The sequence below is a fragment of the Callithrix jacchus genome, chromosome 10 (genome assembly GCF_049354715.1).
Source record: "Callithrix jacchus isolate 240 chromosome 10, calJac240_pri, whole genome shotgun sequence".
In the NCBI taxonomy this organism is placed as follows: domain Eukaryota; kingdom Metazoa; phylum Chordata; class Mammalia; order Primates; family Cebidae; genus Callithrix; species Callithrix jacchus.
Genome location: NC_133511.1, coordinates 123,834,351 through 123,850,862, shown reverse-complemented (window position 1 = coordinate 123,850,862; position 16,512 = coordinate 123,834,351). Strand labels below are relative to the sequence as shown.

The window sequence follows — 16,512 nt, the reverse complement described above, 5'->3', positions numbered from 1 at the left end:
GCCTCCCAAGTAGCTGGGATTATAGGTGTGCACCACTACACCCAGCTAATTTTTATTCTTAGTAGAGATGGCATTTTGCCATGTTGCTCAGACTGGTGCCAAACTCCTGGTCTAAAGCGATCCATTTGCCTTGGCCTCCCAAAGTGCTGGGATTACAGGCATGAGCCACCGCACCCAGCCAGTTTCTTAAAATAAGCCAATAAAGTTTACTCCATTGATTGGCTCTTCCTTTCATGATAGATTTATCTGTAGTATGTGATGCTGCTTAAAAGAATTTTACCCACAGTAGAACTTCTTTCACAATTGGAGTCAATTCTCTTAAACCCTGCCGCTCCTTTATCAACTCATGTAGTATTGTATATCCTGTTGTCCTTTCAAAAACATTCACAGCATGTTCTCCAGAAAAAAATTCCATTTCGAGAGACCATTTTTTTTTTGTTCATCCATAAGAAGTAACACCCTATCCATTCAAGTATTTTGTTATTGTTTTGTTTTGACACAAGATCTCACTCTGTCACCCAGGGTGGATTGCAGTGGCACAATCGTAGCTCACTGCAGCCTCTAACTTCTGAGCACGAGTGATACTTCCACCTCAGCCTCTCAAGTAGCTGGGATTACAGGTATGTGCCACTGCACCCAGCTAATTTTTAAAGCTTTTTTGTAGAGACAGGGTCTCACTATGTTACTCAGGCTGGTTTCGAACTCCTGGCCTCAAAAAATCCTCCTGCTTTGGCCACCCACAGCACTGGGATTATAGGTGTGAGGCACAATATCTGGGCCCAATCAAGTTTTATCTTAAGATTGGAGCAATTCATTCACATCCACGGGTTCCACTTCTAATTCTAGTTTTCTTGCTATTTCACAGTTTCAGTGCTAAGTATTGGGTTTTAAGAAGGGGAATAATACAACTGGCTTTTTCTTTTTTTTTTTTTGAGACAGAGTCTTGCTCTATCGCTCATCAGGTGCCAGGCTGGAGTGCAGTGGCGGGATCTCAGCTCACTACAACCTCAGCCTCCCGGGTTCAAGCAATTCTCCTGCCTCAGCCTCCCGAGTAGCTGGGACTATAGGTGCATGCCACCACACCCAGCTAATTTTTGTGTTTTTAGTAGAGATGGGGTTTCACCACGTTGGCCAGGATGGTCTTGATCTCTTGACCTCATGATCCGCCTGCCTAGGCCTCCCAAAGTGCTGGGATTACAGGTGTGAGCCACCACGCCCAGCCTGCTTTTCTTTTTTTAATTACTCTGATTTCTGTATGGCAAATGGCTTTGACCTTAGGGGACAGATCAAGGCTGGAGATATGGGGAAGGGAGATGAAGCAGTCAAAAGCATAAACAGAAGCCTTCAGTACCGTCTATGTTTCAGGCACTACTGGAATTACTTAAAATAAATTCTCTCATTTTAGTCTTCCTAACAACCCTAACTGTTGTTATTCCCATTTTACAAATGAGAAAACTGAGGCACAGGTTATATAATTTGTCCATAATGACAAAGCTGGTTAAGTGGCTAACCAGAATGGGTTTAAATGTTACAGTCATATGCTGTTCCTCTAATTTCTCAGGCTGTTTTTTTTTTTTTTTTTTTTTTTGAGACAGTCTTGCTGTTGCCCAGACTAGAGTGTAGTGGTTCGATCTTGGCCTCAGCTTCCTGAGTAGCTGGGGATTACAGATGCCCACCACAATGCCTGGCTAATTTTTGTATTTTTAGTAGAGATGGGGTTTCACCATTTTGGCCAGGCTGGTCTCGAACTCCTGACCTCAAGTGAGGAGGTCTTGGCCTCCCAGAGCACTGGATTACAGGCATGGGCCACCACACCCAGCCTAAATTTTTTAGCTTCGCCTCTTAAGGTATCCATTCATTCAAAATTAATGTTTAACTACTGTGTACAAAGCATGATGAAAGACACAAAAATTCAGGCTAAGACATTGAGCAATGTAAAAAAGTGACTGAAAATGTTCACATTAATGTCAAGTGAAAAATGTAAGTTACAAAGCTCCATATACAATGATTCTAATTTTGTAAATAAATAAAAAGAAATCAAACCAGGCTGACTCTGGCATTGCCTAGGAGTTAGCCCTGCTCTGGAAGGAGAAGAAAAAAAGAAAGGAAGGAAAGGAAGGCCATATTAGATATGTATAATATATTGATCAGGCTTGTATGTAATTATTACCAGAAAAAAACTGTAAGAAAAAACATCAAATGTTTAAAATGATTAACTCTGAATGGTAGATTTATAAGTAATTTTCATTTTTTCTTTATATTTTATATTTTCCAAATGTTCTGCAATAAACATATTTATTTTATGATTATAAAGCAATGCTGAAATATAAAACTATAATCGAGATTAATGTTGAGCTTTCAGGGGTGGTTTCAGTAGAACAGTAAAAATAGAGTCGGGGCCAGGCGCAGTGGCTCCCAAAGTAATCCCAGCACTTTGGGAGGCCAAGGTCTGTGGATTACCTGAGGTTCGGAGTTCAAGACTAGCCTGGCCAAGATGGTGAAACCCCATATATTAAAAAAAAAAAAAAGGAAAGGGAAAGAGTCACTTTATAAGAGACTAAGAAATTGAGTAAATGGGAATAGGTGAGAGCAGTGAGTAGGCTGGGCACACAGTGGCTTACTCCTGTAATCCCAGCACGTTGGGAGGCTAAGGAAAGAGGATTGCTTGAGCCGAGAAGTTCAAGACCAGCGTGGACAATATAGCAAGACCCCTGTCTCTACAAAAAATAAAATAATTTGCCAAACATGATAATGTAGGCCTGTAGTCCCAGTTACTTGGCGGGAAGGATTGTTTCAGCCTAGGAAGTCAAGGCTGCAGTGAGCTGTTATTACACCACTGTACTCCAGCCTGAGTGACATAGTGAGACTCAGTCTCAAAAAAGAAAAAAAAGGTATTTCAGAGATGACGGAAGTAGTTGTCATAAGACTGATTTGTCTAAGGCCATGCAGCAAATAAGAGACAGGTCTTGATTACAACATAATATTTCAAATTTAAATTTCTTCTTTTTTTTTTTTTTTTTTTTTTTAAGAGACGGGGTCTCACTATGTTACCCAGGCTGGAGTGCAGTGGCTATTCATAGGCGCGATCCTACTACCAATCAGCACAGAAGTTTTGACCTGCTCCATTTCCGACCTGGGCCAGTTTACCCCTCGTTAGGCAAGCTGGTGGTCCTCCGCTCTCAGGAGGTCACCATATTGATGCCGAACTTAGTGCAGATACCTGATCGACACAGCGCACTACAGCCCAGAACTCCTGGACTCAAGGGATCCTCCAGCCTCAGCCTCCTGAGTAGCTGGGACTACAGGCACCTGCCACCATGCCTGGCAAATTTAAATTTCTTAAAAAGAAATTGGAATAACTGAGCTCAGAGGCTCATGCCTGTAATCCTAGCACTTTGGGAGGCCAAGGTGGGAGGATTGCTTGAGCCAGGAGTTCAAGACCAGCTTGGGCAACATAGCAAGACCTCATCTCTAAAAAAAGAAAAGAAAAAAAGAAATTGGAAGAAGTGCCATTTGAATAACCTCAACCTTTTCAGAAAAATAGAAGGCCAAGAATTTATTTGGATGAATGTCAGGTAATTTGAAATATATAATATGGGAATTATATAAAAGGATAAACAAAATAAATAAAAGAGTACTGAACAGCACTGATAAAATTAGAAATGCTGCTTAAAACTGTAGCATACCCAGCCGGGCGCGGTGGCTCACACCTGTAATCCCAGCACTTTGGGAGGCCAAGGCGGGTGGATCACGAGGTTAAGAGATCGAGACCATCCTGGTCAACATGGTGAAACCCCGTCTCTACTAAAAATACAAAAAAATTAGCTGGGCATGGTGGCGCATGCCTGTAATCCCAGCTACTCAGGAGGCTGAGGCAGGAGAATTGCCTGAACCCAGGAAGCGGGGTGAGCCAAGATCGCGCCATTGCACTCCAGCCTGGGTAACAAGAGCAAAACTCTGTCTCAAAAAAAAACAAACAAAACAAAAAAAAAACTGTAGCATACCCAACATTCTGCTTTATGATTTACGCAAGCAACATTTGGCAGCTTGGAAATAAGAATGAAAAAAAAAAAGTGGTCATTACCCAAGCCTGGAGACTGATAAGAAAGAAAAGGTAGAAAGTCAAGGCAGCAGGGGATTATACTATGCTATGTGGCCAGCAATGGGAAGGGAGGCCAGAAAGCGTGTCAGGCGAGAGAAGAGGGAAATAAAGGGGAAGATGGAGATCAAAAAACTTCAACTCCATATTACCACTGGGGTGTGTGTGTGTGTGTGTGTGTGTGTGTGTTTGAGATGGAGTCTGGCTCTGTCACCCAGGCTGGAGTGCAGTGACAATTTCAGCTCACTGTAACCTCCACCTTCTGAGTTCAAGCCAGTCTCCTGTATCAGCCTCCCGAGTAGCTGGGATTACAGGCACCGGCCACCAGGCCCAGCTAATTTTTGTATTTTTAGTAGAGATAGGGTTTCACCATGTTGGCCAGGCTGGTCTCGAACTCCTGACCTCAAGTCATCCTCCTGCCTTGGCCTCCCAAAGTACCATATTACCACTGTTTTTTAAAGGCTGAGATACAGCCAAGTGCAGTGGCTCACACCTGTAATCCCAACACTCTGGAAGGCCATGGTGAGACGATGGTGTGAGCCTAGGAGTTTTGATACTAGTCTGGGCCACATGGTGAGACCCTATCTCTACTAAAACTTAAAATTTTTAAAAGAAAAAAATACTGAGATATAATCTACAGACCATAAGATTCAGCGTTTTAACTGTACAATTCCATGTTCTTTAGTATATTCACAAGGTTATGCAACCATAATTACTATCTAATTCCAGAACATTCTTATCATCTCAAAAAGAAACCTCGTACTCATTTAGTAATAACTCCCCATTCCTTCCTCTTCTCACTAACCTACTTGGGATATATCTCTATGGATTTCCCTATTTTAAACATTTCACATAAATGGAATCACACAATATATGATCTCTCATGTCTGCCTTCTTTCACTGTGCATGTTTTCAAGGTTCATCAGTGTCATAGCATGTATTAGTACTTAATTTCTATGGCTAAATATCCCATTGTATGGATATAGCACGTTTTGTCCATCAGTTTATAAGCATTTGTGTTGTTTCTATCTTTCTGGCTATTATGAATAATGCTGCTATAAATATTTTCATACAAGTTTTTGTGTGGACATTGCTGGGTCATATGATAATTCTGTTTAGCTTTTTGAGAAACTTCTAAAGCTGCAGGATTTTACATTCCCGTCTGCAATGTAGGAGGCTTCCAACTTCTCTATGTATTTGTCAACATTTGTTATTTTCTGGTGGTTTTAAAAATGACATCCATAGTAGTAGATATGAAGAGATGAAAGGGTATCTCCCTTTTTTTTTTTTTTTTTTGAGACAGAGTTTCACTCTGTTACCTAGGCTGGAGTGCAGCGGCACAATCTCAGCTGACTGCAACTTCCACCTCCCAGGTTCAAGCGATTCTCCTGCCTCAGCCTCCCAAGTAGCTGGGATTATAGGCACGTGCCACCATGCCTGGTTAATTTTTGTATTTTTGGTAGAGACAGTGTTTCACTATGTTGTCCAAGCTGGTCTCAAACTCCTGACCTCAGGTGATCCTCCCGCCTTGGCCTCCCAAAGTGCTGGTATTACAGGCATGAGCCACAGTGCCTAGCCTCGTTTTTTGACTCCCATTTTTCCCTAATGACTAATGATGCTGTGCATTTATCTTTTCATGGGGATTGGCCATGTATATATATTCTTAGGATAAATGTTGTCTTAGTCCACTCAAGCTGCCATAACAAGAGACCATAAACTAGGTAACTTAAGAGAAATTTATTTCTCACAATTCTGAAGGCTGAGAAGTCTAAGAGCAAGATGCCAGTTGATTTGGCTCCTGCTGAGGGCTCTCTTCCTGGCTTTCAGATGCTGCCTTCTCATTGTGTCCTCACATGGCCTTTCCTTGGTGGATACAAGGCAGGGAGAGGGAAAAAGAGAATAATCTCTCTCCTCCTTCCTCTTCTTATAAAACCACTAATCTTATCATAAAGGCCCAACTCTCATGATCTAATCTAACCCTACTTGCCTCCCAAAGGCCACATGTCCAAATACTATGACATTGGAGGCTGGGGCTTCAACATGGGTTTTGGGAGGGCACAAACATTCAATCCATAACAAATGTCTATTCAGCTCCTTTGTCTGTTTTTCAAGTGGGCTATTTGTCCTTTCATTGTTGTTGTAAAAGTTCTTTTACGTACACTGGATACTAGACTTTTCTTATCTGTGGATTATTTTTTCACTTTTTTTTTCCTGAGGTTTGGAACTAGATATCTTTATTTTCCAGCTTTTTTTTTCTTTTTCTTTTTTTTTTTTTAGGTATAATTGATTTTTCACTTTCTTCATATAATCTTTTGAAGCATAAGAGTTTTTAATACCTATTTAAGTCCAATTTATCTACTTTTCCTTTGGTTGCTTGTGCTTCAAATGTCATATCCGAGAAAACATTATGTAATCCAAGGTCATGAAGATTTAAACCCATCTTTCTAAGAGTTTTATAGTTTTAGTTCTTTGATCCATTTTGAGGAAATTTTTGCATGTGATATCTGACCATTCTTCAGAATGTATTAAATGGCTAGTCATAAAGTCTACTCAAGAAAAAGTACAATACCTGCTATTCCCATTCCAGGCAAATTCCACTAAACCACTATAAGGAGACTCTCTTTGTGTTCCCAGCTAAGATGATGAAAGATGTGTGGTAACCCAGTAGGTGAATAGGGACATTACACTGGTCATTGTTGATTAACTAAGGGCCCAGCTGATTACTCACTGAGGAGTTACAACAGTTCAAGCATTTTAAGCCCAGACAGGCACAAGGTAGGTTAGCTCTCATGGACTGCTGAATAAAAGCAAGTATATACCACTCAGCCAGAGCATGAGCCAGCTCCCAGAATCTCTAATAAGAGCTATCCTTTTCCTCCTGTTTTATCTATGCAAGTTCAAAAGGAAAAGGAATATGTCAGAGTTGGTAAAAAACCACTTCTGTCCTTTCCATCCACTTCTGTCACATCAAATCTTCAACATGTTCTCAATATTCAAATGCAATTAGAAAAATGTAACAAGGAAAAGAGTGGCCAGGTGCGGTGGCTCAAGCCTATAATCCCAGCACTTTGGGAGGCCGAGGCAGGTGGATCACGAGGTCAAGAGATCGAGACCATCCTGGTCAACATGGTGAAACCCCGTCTCTACTAAAAATACAAAAAATTAGCTGGGCATGGTGGCGCGTGCCTGTAATCCCAGCTACTCGGGAGGCTGAGGCAGGAGAATTGCCTGAACCCAGGAGGCGGAGGTTGCGATGAGCCGAGATCGCGCCATTGCACTCCAGCCTGGGTAACAAGAGCGAACCTCCGTCTCAAAAAAAAAAAAAAAAAGACAAAAATCTATTTGTTTTAGCTTGTCTTGATCTTCAACCAACCTTTATAAAATCTCACCAAGTGTTAGGTGATTTGGCAAGAAGAGTCTGTTTAGAGTGTATCGAAAGGTCAAAATTAAGTGTCGTCTCTCACAGTTTAATGAATAACCAGTGACCTATGAGTCTTTTTTGCTTCCCTTCTTAGTATATGAGGCTGAGGTAAGTCTCAGTTTCCTCATCTCTGAAACAGAGATGATGATAACACTAATGTCTGACTCCTCAAGAATGAATGAGATCATGTCTACAAAATGAGCTCCTGGGGGGAAAAGTGTTAGATAAATTTTGAACCTTAGAGCTGCTGATTTTATAAGATATAAAATTATAATAGATTTTTTATTCTTTGAATACAAGAATCTCAGACTTTCTTTAAAAAAACTTGATTATGTCAGACATTCAATAGTTCACCACTGTTTCTTACTCAATGTTGAGAAAGCCTGGACCTGTCAATCTCTCTAACCTGTCAATCACTCTTTCCCAACAAATTAACAAAGAGGACAAAGTGAACTTGAAAATAAACAGGCTGGGCATGGTGGCTCACACTTGTAATCCTTACACTTTGAGAGGTCAAGGTGGGAGGATTGCTTGAGCCCAAGAATTTAAAACTAGCCTGGGCAACATGACGAGATCTCATCTCTATAAAATAACTAGCTGGGCATGGTGGTGCACACCTGTGGTCCCAGCTATTCCGAAGGCTGTTACTAAGTGGGAAGATCCCTTGAGCCCCAGAGGTCAAGTCTGCAGTGAGCTATGGTCATGCCACTGCACTTCACCCTGGAAAACAGAGCAAGACCCTATCTCCAAAAAACAAAACAATGAAACAACAATAAAAAAGTCTCCCTGACACCAAAAGGGTGGCGTATAGGGAGGAGGCAAAAACAGAACTATCACAACCATGTAACCATATAACAATAGCAAAGCTGTCCTCCCTGTTTACAAGGAGTGGTATTCTTATCTGGTGTTATGAAGAAAAAATAAGGCTGTAGATTTTCTATTTTGGGAAAAACACTTTCACATCTTTTTCAAGTAATTGGCCATACTATATAAAGAGCTAAGTTATGGCAATAAACATGGAAATTAGGAGCTATTTTTAAAAGATTAAAATAAAAATAATATTAATAGAAGAAACAGGAAAAAACAGCAAAATAGAGATCTATAAACATGGCTTTTTTCATATTCCTCCACCCACTTTCCTTTCCTCACTTGAATAAGCATATGATAGGAAGTAGACCTGAGCAAGCAGGACAAACTGAAACAATCATGTTTCACTAAATAGATGCTTATGATAGAAACAGTTCTATATAAATGGATAAGTGTACACATAAATGAATATCTAGATGGAATTATATCTAGGTGGATAAGTATTCAATGCAGCCTAGTAGCACACATTTAATATGACACAGTGACAATTTTTCAAACACATAAAAATTTATGTATCTTAATGGGCTTTATTCTTCAGAGTAGAGATGATCCTATTGACAGAAGGCCTCAAATCTGGCCTGAGGTACTTGAATAATAAATAAGAAATCTTTAAGGAAAGAATGTAAAGTTACATTTAAATTAATAAGCAATAATTCTATATTATAAAGGCAGATTTAACAGAAAATCAATTCCATACTGGGGAAACAGAAAAGGAGAAACCTCTCCCCCACCATAAAAGCCAAGATTTTTGACCCTGGAGAATTATAAGAATGTCAGTATCACTGAAAGGAATGCAGACATTACACAGTAAGTTCATTTCAAGAAAATGAACCCCATTTTAGGCATGTTACACACGGTATTTCAGAGGAACTCTCAAATGGAATAGTCTAATTGACATTCAAAGCTATTCCACTGGAGTTTAGGAGACATGTCAGTGATCAAGAAGGGAAAAAAATAAGTCTCATTAGCATAAAAATGCTAAAGTCTCAAAAGTAAAAAAGCTGTCTTGAGTTGAATGTAGAATAATGATGTAGAATAATGAAGGGAAGAAAGGCACAGTGGTGACTGAACTTTGGGGAATATGCTCTGGGTTATGAGAGAAGCTCTTTGAACTTATAGCTCCATTACAGCACTAATCACACTGCATTTTATTCACAGAGCTGCCTCTCCTTCCTGTGACTTCTTTGTAGCAAGGTAGGTGTTACAACAAAAGTTAACTGAATAAAAGTTATAAATAGGGACCAGAGAAGAAGGGGGAAAAAACAGAAAATAAACCAGTAGAGAGATAGGTGAATAGGGAGATTATACTGGTCATTGTTTATTAATCCAGCATAAACAAAATACCCAGAAATATGAGCCTATTTTATACAGGAATTGAACCAAAGTATTCCAGATCCAGAGAAAAAGTACCTTGATACAACCCTAATAGAACAGATTGAAGAGTAAAGAAAACTGAACTCAACAGTTCAGTTCCCCTAAAGAGGGGTCACACCACCTTATTTTAGACACTGAGAGAAATGAACCAAATAATGAAGACAACAACATAGTTAAACCGAATTCAGAGACATATTAATTTTGTATAGATACATAATTTTTTAGCATCTAGAAAACTGATGAGTAATGAATCCAGCTGCCAGAGACTCCCTGATGAAGCTAATTAAACAGGGTAAAGATCAGTGAATGGAACAATTTAAAGTAGTTTGCTATTAGTTTAACAGCATTACAGAAATTCTAAATAATAATAGTAAAAAAAGCATAGTTAATGGTACATAAACCAGGAGTTAAGGGATTTATGTCTTAGTCTTCACCAATTTCCTTTGTGAGGTTTACTGAGTAATTTTTGTTACTAATTAGTAAGGATAACTAGGCAGGGTGCAGTGGTTCACGCCTATAATCCCAGCACTTTGAGAGGCCAAGGCAGGCAGATCACCTGAGATCAGGAGTTCGAGACCAGCCTGGCCCACATGGTGAAACCTTGTCTCTACTAAAAACACAAACATTAGCTGGGCATGGTGGCAGGCGCCTGTAATCCCAGCTATTTGGGAGGCTGAGGCAGAAGAATTTCTTGAGCCCAGAAGGCGGAGGTTGCAGTGAGCCGAGATCGCACAACTGCACTCCATCCTGGGCAACAAGAGTGAGACTCCATCACAAAAACAAAAAACAAACAACGAATAAATAGCATTATTGAGTGGAGGTTAGTATTAACAGCCCTAACAGCTGAAGAGAAGACTTAGGCTGCAGTTAGCTACTAAATGTGACTGACCATGAGCACATGATCCAATTTTAATTATGTACTTGTGCAGTACTTCCTCTTTGTAGGAAGAGTTAGTTACTCACACTTTTATCACAATAAAAAAGGATTAAAAGAAATTGCGTTGAGTTTTTTAAATAACAGTTAAATTAAAACTAAGTCACCATGACAAAATTTATCTAGAGTTTGTACTGGCATAATGAATATGTGGTTATTCCATAAATGATCCTCAACTCAATACCCACTCCCTAAGAGTAACAATGATAATAGAACTACTCCCTTGTAGTTACATGGCTTTTCACTTTTTTCAAAGCACTTTCACAAATATTAGTCAAACAAGTAGCCTGACCACTCCTTGTATAATAAGCATATTAAGTGTGGGTTTATTTTTCAGGGAACGTTCCTATCTCCTCCCTAGCGCTAATAATATACTCCCTTTTATTTATACAGCTTTCACTTTTTTTTCTTGAGACAAGGTCTCACTCTGTCACCCAGGCTGGTGTGCAGTGGCACAATCACAGCTCACTGCAGCCTCGACCTCCTGGGCTCAGATGATCTCCTGCCTCAGCCCACTAGTAGCTGGGACCATAGGCACACCCAGCTGATTTTCATATTTTTTGTAGAGATGGGGTTTCACTCTGTTGCCCAAAGCTCAAGCAATCTGCCTATCTCAGCCTCCCACAGTGTGGGATTTTAGGTGCAAGCCAGGACCACTAGGTGTGATCTTTTCCTTCCTTGCATCAACCCAAGGACATAATTCAAAAAAGAAGAGCAAGGAAAACCTTATCATCTAGATATCTTTGAGGCAGTCAGCCCATGATTCTTGAACTTGGATTCAGATCTCCCAAAAGTCTCAGAATCAGAGCAAACTCTTCAGGACAATAGCTGATGTTCCCTTTCTTCTAGGCATAGCCTTAAGGAGGCAATAGGGTAAGATATCTTCATTACGGGCATAAAGGGAGAAATCAAATCTATCTTGTTCCCTACTATAACCCCCTTTAAGTCAAGCACAAGGCCTAATGCATAGTAAATGCTCAATAAATCATCACTGTAATTAATACTAAAGGGAGAACGTTCTTCCCAAATGCTCACAGAATGTTCTGGAGCTAAAATAAAAATCTTGGCTGGGCAGGGTGGTTCACATTTATAATCCCAGTGCTTTGTGAGGCTGTTGCTTGAGAGTTTGAGACCAGCCAGGAGTTTGGGACCAGCCAGGGCAACAAAGTGAGACCCCATCTTCAGAAAAAATTTAAAAAGTAACTGGGCATGAAGTTGTGGACATGTGGCCCTAGCTACTCAAGAGGCTGAAGCTGGAGAATGGCTCAAGCCCAGGAGCTTGGGGCTGCAGTGAGCCATGATCACACTACTGCACCCCAGCCTGGGTGACAGAGTAAGGCCTTGTCTCAAAAATAATAATAGGAGTAATGTTACAGAGCACAGAGAGTGAGGAGGCTGCGTCTGGCTCTTGCTCTCACAGCCATTGCAGTACACTGAGCTCCACAGAGACAGCACCGGGGCAAGTGAGAGCCAAACAGGCACTGGGCGACTCTGTGCCTTGCTGAGGAAAAATAACTAAACATGGGCAAAGGAGATCCTAAGAAGCTGAGAGGCAAAATGTCATCATATGCATTTTTTGTGCAAATTTGTCGAGAGGAGCATAAGAAGCACCCAGATGCTTCAGTCAACTTCTCAGAGTTTTCTAAGTGCTCAGAGAGGAGGAAGACCATGTCTGCTAAAAAGAAAGGAAGATACAGCAAAGGCGGACAAGGCCCGTTATGAGAGATAAATGAAAATCTATATTCCTCTTAAAGGGAAGACAAAAAAGAAATTCAAGGACCCCAATGCACCCAAGAGGCCTCCTTCGGCCTTTTTCCTGTTCTGTTCTGAGTATCGCCCAAAAATCAAAGGAGAACATCCTGGCCTGTCCACTGGTGATGTTGTGAAGAAATTGGGAGATATGTGGACTAACACTGCTGCAGATGACAAGCAGCCTTATGAAAAGAAGGCTGTGAAGCTGAAGGAAAAATACAAAAAGGATATTGCTGCATATCAAGCTAAAGGAAAGCCTGATGCAGCAAAAAAGGGAGTTGTCAAGGCTGAAAAAAGTAAGAAAAAGAAGGAAGAGGAGGAGGATGAGGAAGACGAAGAGGATGAGGAGGAAAAGGAGTAGCCAGGCCTCCAGCCGCCTCCAGGCTCTGCTCCTGCTGCTGCACATACTACACACCGAAGGAGACAAAGCTTTTGTTGATTTCCTGAGTGATTAAATTAAGGAGGAAAGTAAAATCCGGAAGCATAAAACCCTCCCTAAGATGTCTGGAGGTTGGGAGCTGGAACTGAATGGCACAGAAGCTAAATTAGTGCTCGGGGGAAAAAAATCACTGTCACTTTCAACATTAACAACAGCATCCCTGAAACAACAACAACAAAGAAGAGGAAAACAGTAGCATCCCACCAACATTTGATGGTGACGAGGAACCCTCGAAAGGGCAGAAGGTTGAAAAACAGGAGCCTGAATTGACATTAACTCCCAATTTCGTGGTTGAAGTCATAAACAATGACGGCAAGAAGGCCCTTGTGCTGGACTGTCATTATCCAGAGGATAAGGTTGAATAAGAAGAGGAGGCTGAGAGTGACATCTTCTCTATCAGGGAAGTTAGCTCTCAGTCTGCTAGCGAGTCTGAATGGAAGGATACTAATTATATACTCAACACAGATTCCCTGGACTGGGCCTTATATGACCACCTAACTGATTTCCTTGCAGACCGAGGGGTGGACAACACTTTTGCAGATGAGCTGGTGGACCTCAGCACAGCCCTGGAGTACCAGGATCACATTACTTTTCTTGAAGACCTCAAAAGTTTTGTCAAGAGCCAGTAGAGCAGATAGACACTGAAAGCCACAGTTTTATGACAGGCTTTTGGCCAGTGAACAAATCCTACTCTGAAGCTAGACATGTGCTTTGAAATGATTATCATCCTAATATTATGGGGGGAAAATACCAAATTTAAATTACATGTTTTGTACTCTCATTTATTATCATTTTTCTGCACAAATCTATTGTTTCTAGATTTTTGTATAACATAAGACAATAAAATGGGTTTATCTCCTTAAAAAAAAAAAAGAGAAAGGTACTTTAAGTAATAATTAAATTGCTATAAATTTGGGCATAATTTTAAATTTCTAATTGATTTGCATTTTATAAAGCATGAAGAAAACTTGTCATTAAAAAACAATGGTAATACATTTCATAAACATTTATTTTATAACATTATACCTTTCCAATGTAGCTTTTTAGTTGTTCCCATTTTGTGTGTGTGTGTGTGTGACCAAGTCTTGCTCTATAGTCCAGGGTGGAGTGCAGTGGTATGATCATCATGGCTTAACACAGCCTTGACCTCCCAGGCTCAAGCAATCTTCCCACCTCAGTCTCCCAAGCAGCTGGGACTACAGGTGTGAACTACCACGATGTCCAGCTAATTTTCTTTCTTTTTTTTTGTAGAGATGGGGTCTCATGATGGTGCCAGGCTGGTCTTGAACTCCAAAAAGCTTTACTAGATCAAGCAATCCACCTGCCTCAGCCTCCTAAAGTGCTGGGATTACAGGCATGAGCCACCGTGCCTGGCAGTTGTTGCCATTTTAATACTCAGTATGTTTTCTTTGTCTTTTTTGTTTGTTTGTTTTGTTTTGTTTTGTTTTGTTTTGTTTTGTTTTGTTTTTGAGACGGAGTTTTGCTCGTTACCCAGGCTGGAGTGCAATGGCGGGATCTCAGCTCACCGCAACCTCCGCCTCCTGGGTTCAGGCAATTCTTCTGCCTCATCCTCCTGAGTAGCTGGGATTACCGGCACACGCCACCATGCCCAGCTAATTTTTTGTATTTTTAGTAGAAACGGGGTTTCACCATGTTGACCAGAATGGTCTCGATCTCTTGACCTCGTGATCCACCCGCCTCGGCCTCCCAAAGCGTTGGGATTACAGGTTGAGCCACCGTGCCGGCCTTTTTTTGCGTGTGTGTGATAGAGTCTCACTCTGTCACCCAGGCTGGAGTGCAATGGCACCATCTTGGCTCACTGCAGTCTCCACCTCCTAGCTTCAAGTGATTCTCCTGCCTCAGCCTCCCGAGTGACTAGGACTAGAGGTGTGCACCACCACACTTGGCTAATTGTTGTATTTTTAGTAGAGATGGGGTTTCACCATGCTGACTAGGCTAATCTTGAACTCCTAACCTCAGGTGATCCACTCACCTTGGCCTCCCAAAGTGCTGGGATTATAGGCATGAGCCACTGGGTCTGGCCACAGTATGTTTTCTTAAAGCAAGGATAAATGTAAGCTTTTAAAAATCTGTTAATATTCCAGATTTAGTCTAGGAAAGTTTTTATTAAAAAAGTTATTTTGCAAAATTTGTAAATTAACAACTCATTAGGAAAAAATAGGCCAATGGACAATACTTATGAAGCAAACAACCATAAGAAATAAAAATGAAAGCATAAGAGTTCAAAGATAATTTTGACCTCTTTAAAATAAATGTTATAGCCTTTGGTTTGTACAGTATTCATAAGTTTAAAAAAAATTCTTAAAACAAAAGTCAGCAAAAACTCCTAAGTCATTCCAACTTTGGCAATAAAACGTGGAAAACATTATTACTGCTAGCCAATCATTTACAGTAAAAGCATTTGCCACACATTCTTTCTTTGAAGTAGATAGCAACAAATACCTATTAAAGTTTTTATTTTACATCTGGGAAAATTTTGCCTGAAGTTGTATAGAGAGTATACAGAAAAGCTACAGTGATCTAGGTATCTTGTCAATTCTATACAGTTTTATATTAACAGATCATCTTTCAGTAGAGAAGCCAGATAAAATGCAGGATAAAGTACTGCATGAGACATATTTATGTTAAAAAAATCACTACTTATCTGAAATTCAAATTTAAGTGGGTGTCCTGCATTTTTATTTACATATCTGTCAACTCTTTCTTTCATTATAAGTCTCTTTCAGAAAATATCAAATTCATTGTCAAGAGGAGATTCAGTCTCATAACAGGTAAATCTTTACCTTTTAGGAATTTCTTGAGGACCATGCCACCAAAAAGGCTTCCTGCAGAAGCAACTGTAAGAAACAGAATACAAAGAAATATCACAAATAAGTAAATGTATTCTACGGAAAGAATCAAATGGGAGTCTATAAAACTGCTTATAGACACAGAACATTAAAAAAAGTGACCACTACTAATGAGTTCAGTAAAAATGGAAAAATCAAAGAAATACTATAATGCTACAATGACTGTTCTGGTCAAGAATACCTTCTTGGAGATAACCAAATAGCAAGTTTTTACACCTATATTCAACATCCACCCACAATCAACACCAGGACTGATGCTTTGGATGATACTCTATTTGACAGAAAAATATTATGGGAAGACTTCAAATTGCAGCTAGTAATCAGAATATATCATGTCAATTACTCATATCCTAATATAAGATTCGATTAAAACTTTGGCTCTTCTTTTAACCAATTTTACCCTTAAATAGAAAATACCAGGCTTTCAGGTAAGATTTATCTTACCTAGAGTTCAAATTATAAATATTAAAAATTTTAGAGCAATAATTCTTCAGGGTAGACAGTGAATAAGGAAGTGGGCACCTAGGAGGTGACAAAAAGATCAGAAGTCTCTGGAAGTTTTTTTTCCCCAAATTGAACATGACCTTCCCCAGAGCAATATGACCTAATAGTTCAGAATTTAAGCATCATTGTCATAGGAACCAATAGAAATATAACCAATCCTCAGAAAATGTGCATCTTTCAGGCAGAGAAAAAAGGTTGAGAATCACTGAACTAGAGTGAGAGGCAAGATCATTCTGTAAACTGTGCTGTCCA

General features: G+C 40.1%; 1 protein-coding gene and 2 pseudogenes across 13 annotated transcripts in view; 2 read left to right on the top strand and 1 right to left on the bottom strand.

Moving 5' to 3' along the window:
- TOP6BL (TOP6B like initiator of meiotic double strand breaks) overlaps positions 1-16,512 on the bottom strand; it is a 111,191-nt gene that overhangs the window by 84,893 nt on the left and 9,786 nt on the right. For all 13 annotated transcript variants that reach the window (XM_078341517.1, XM_078341521.1, XM_078341516.1 and 10 more), the window contains one exon: positions 15,691-15,744. In XM_078341517.1, the coding sequence (XP_078197643.1) occupies positions 15,691-15,715 (25 nt within the window). In that variant the 5' untranslated portion in view covers positions 15,716-15,744. The remainder of the gene's footprint in view (positions 1-15,690; positions 15,745-16,512) is intronic.
- On the top strand, positions 12,039-12,845 carry LOC108593882 (high mobility group protein B1 pseudogene; annotated as a pseudogene).
- LOC144578016 (complement component 1 Q subcomponent-binding protein, mitochondrial pseudogene) lies at positions 12,861-13,515 on the top strand (annotated as a pseudogene).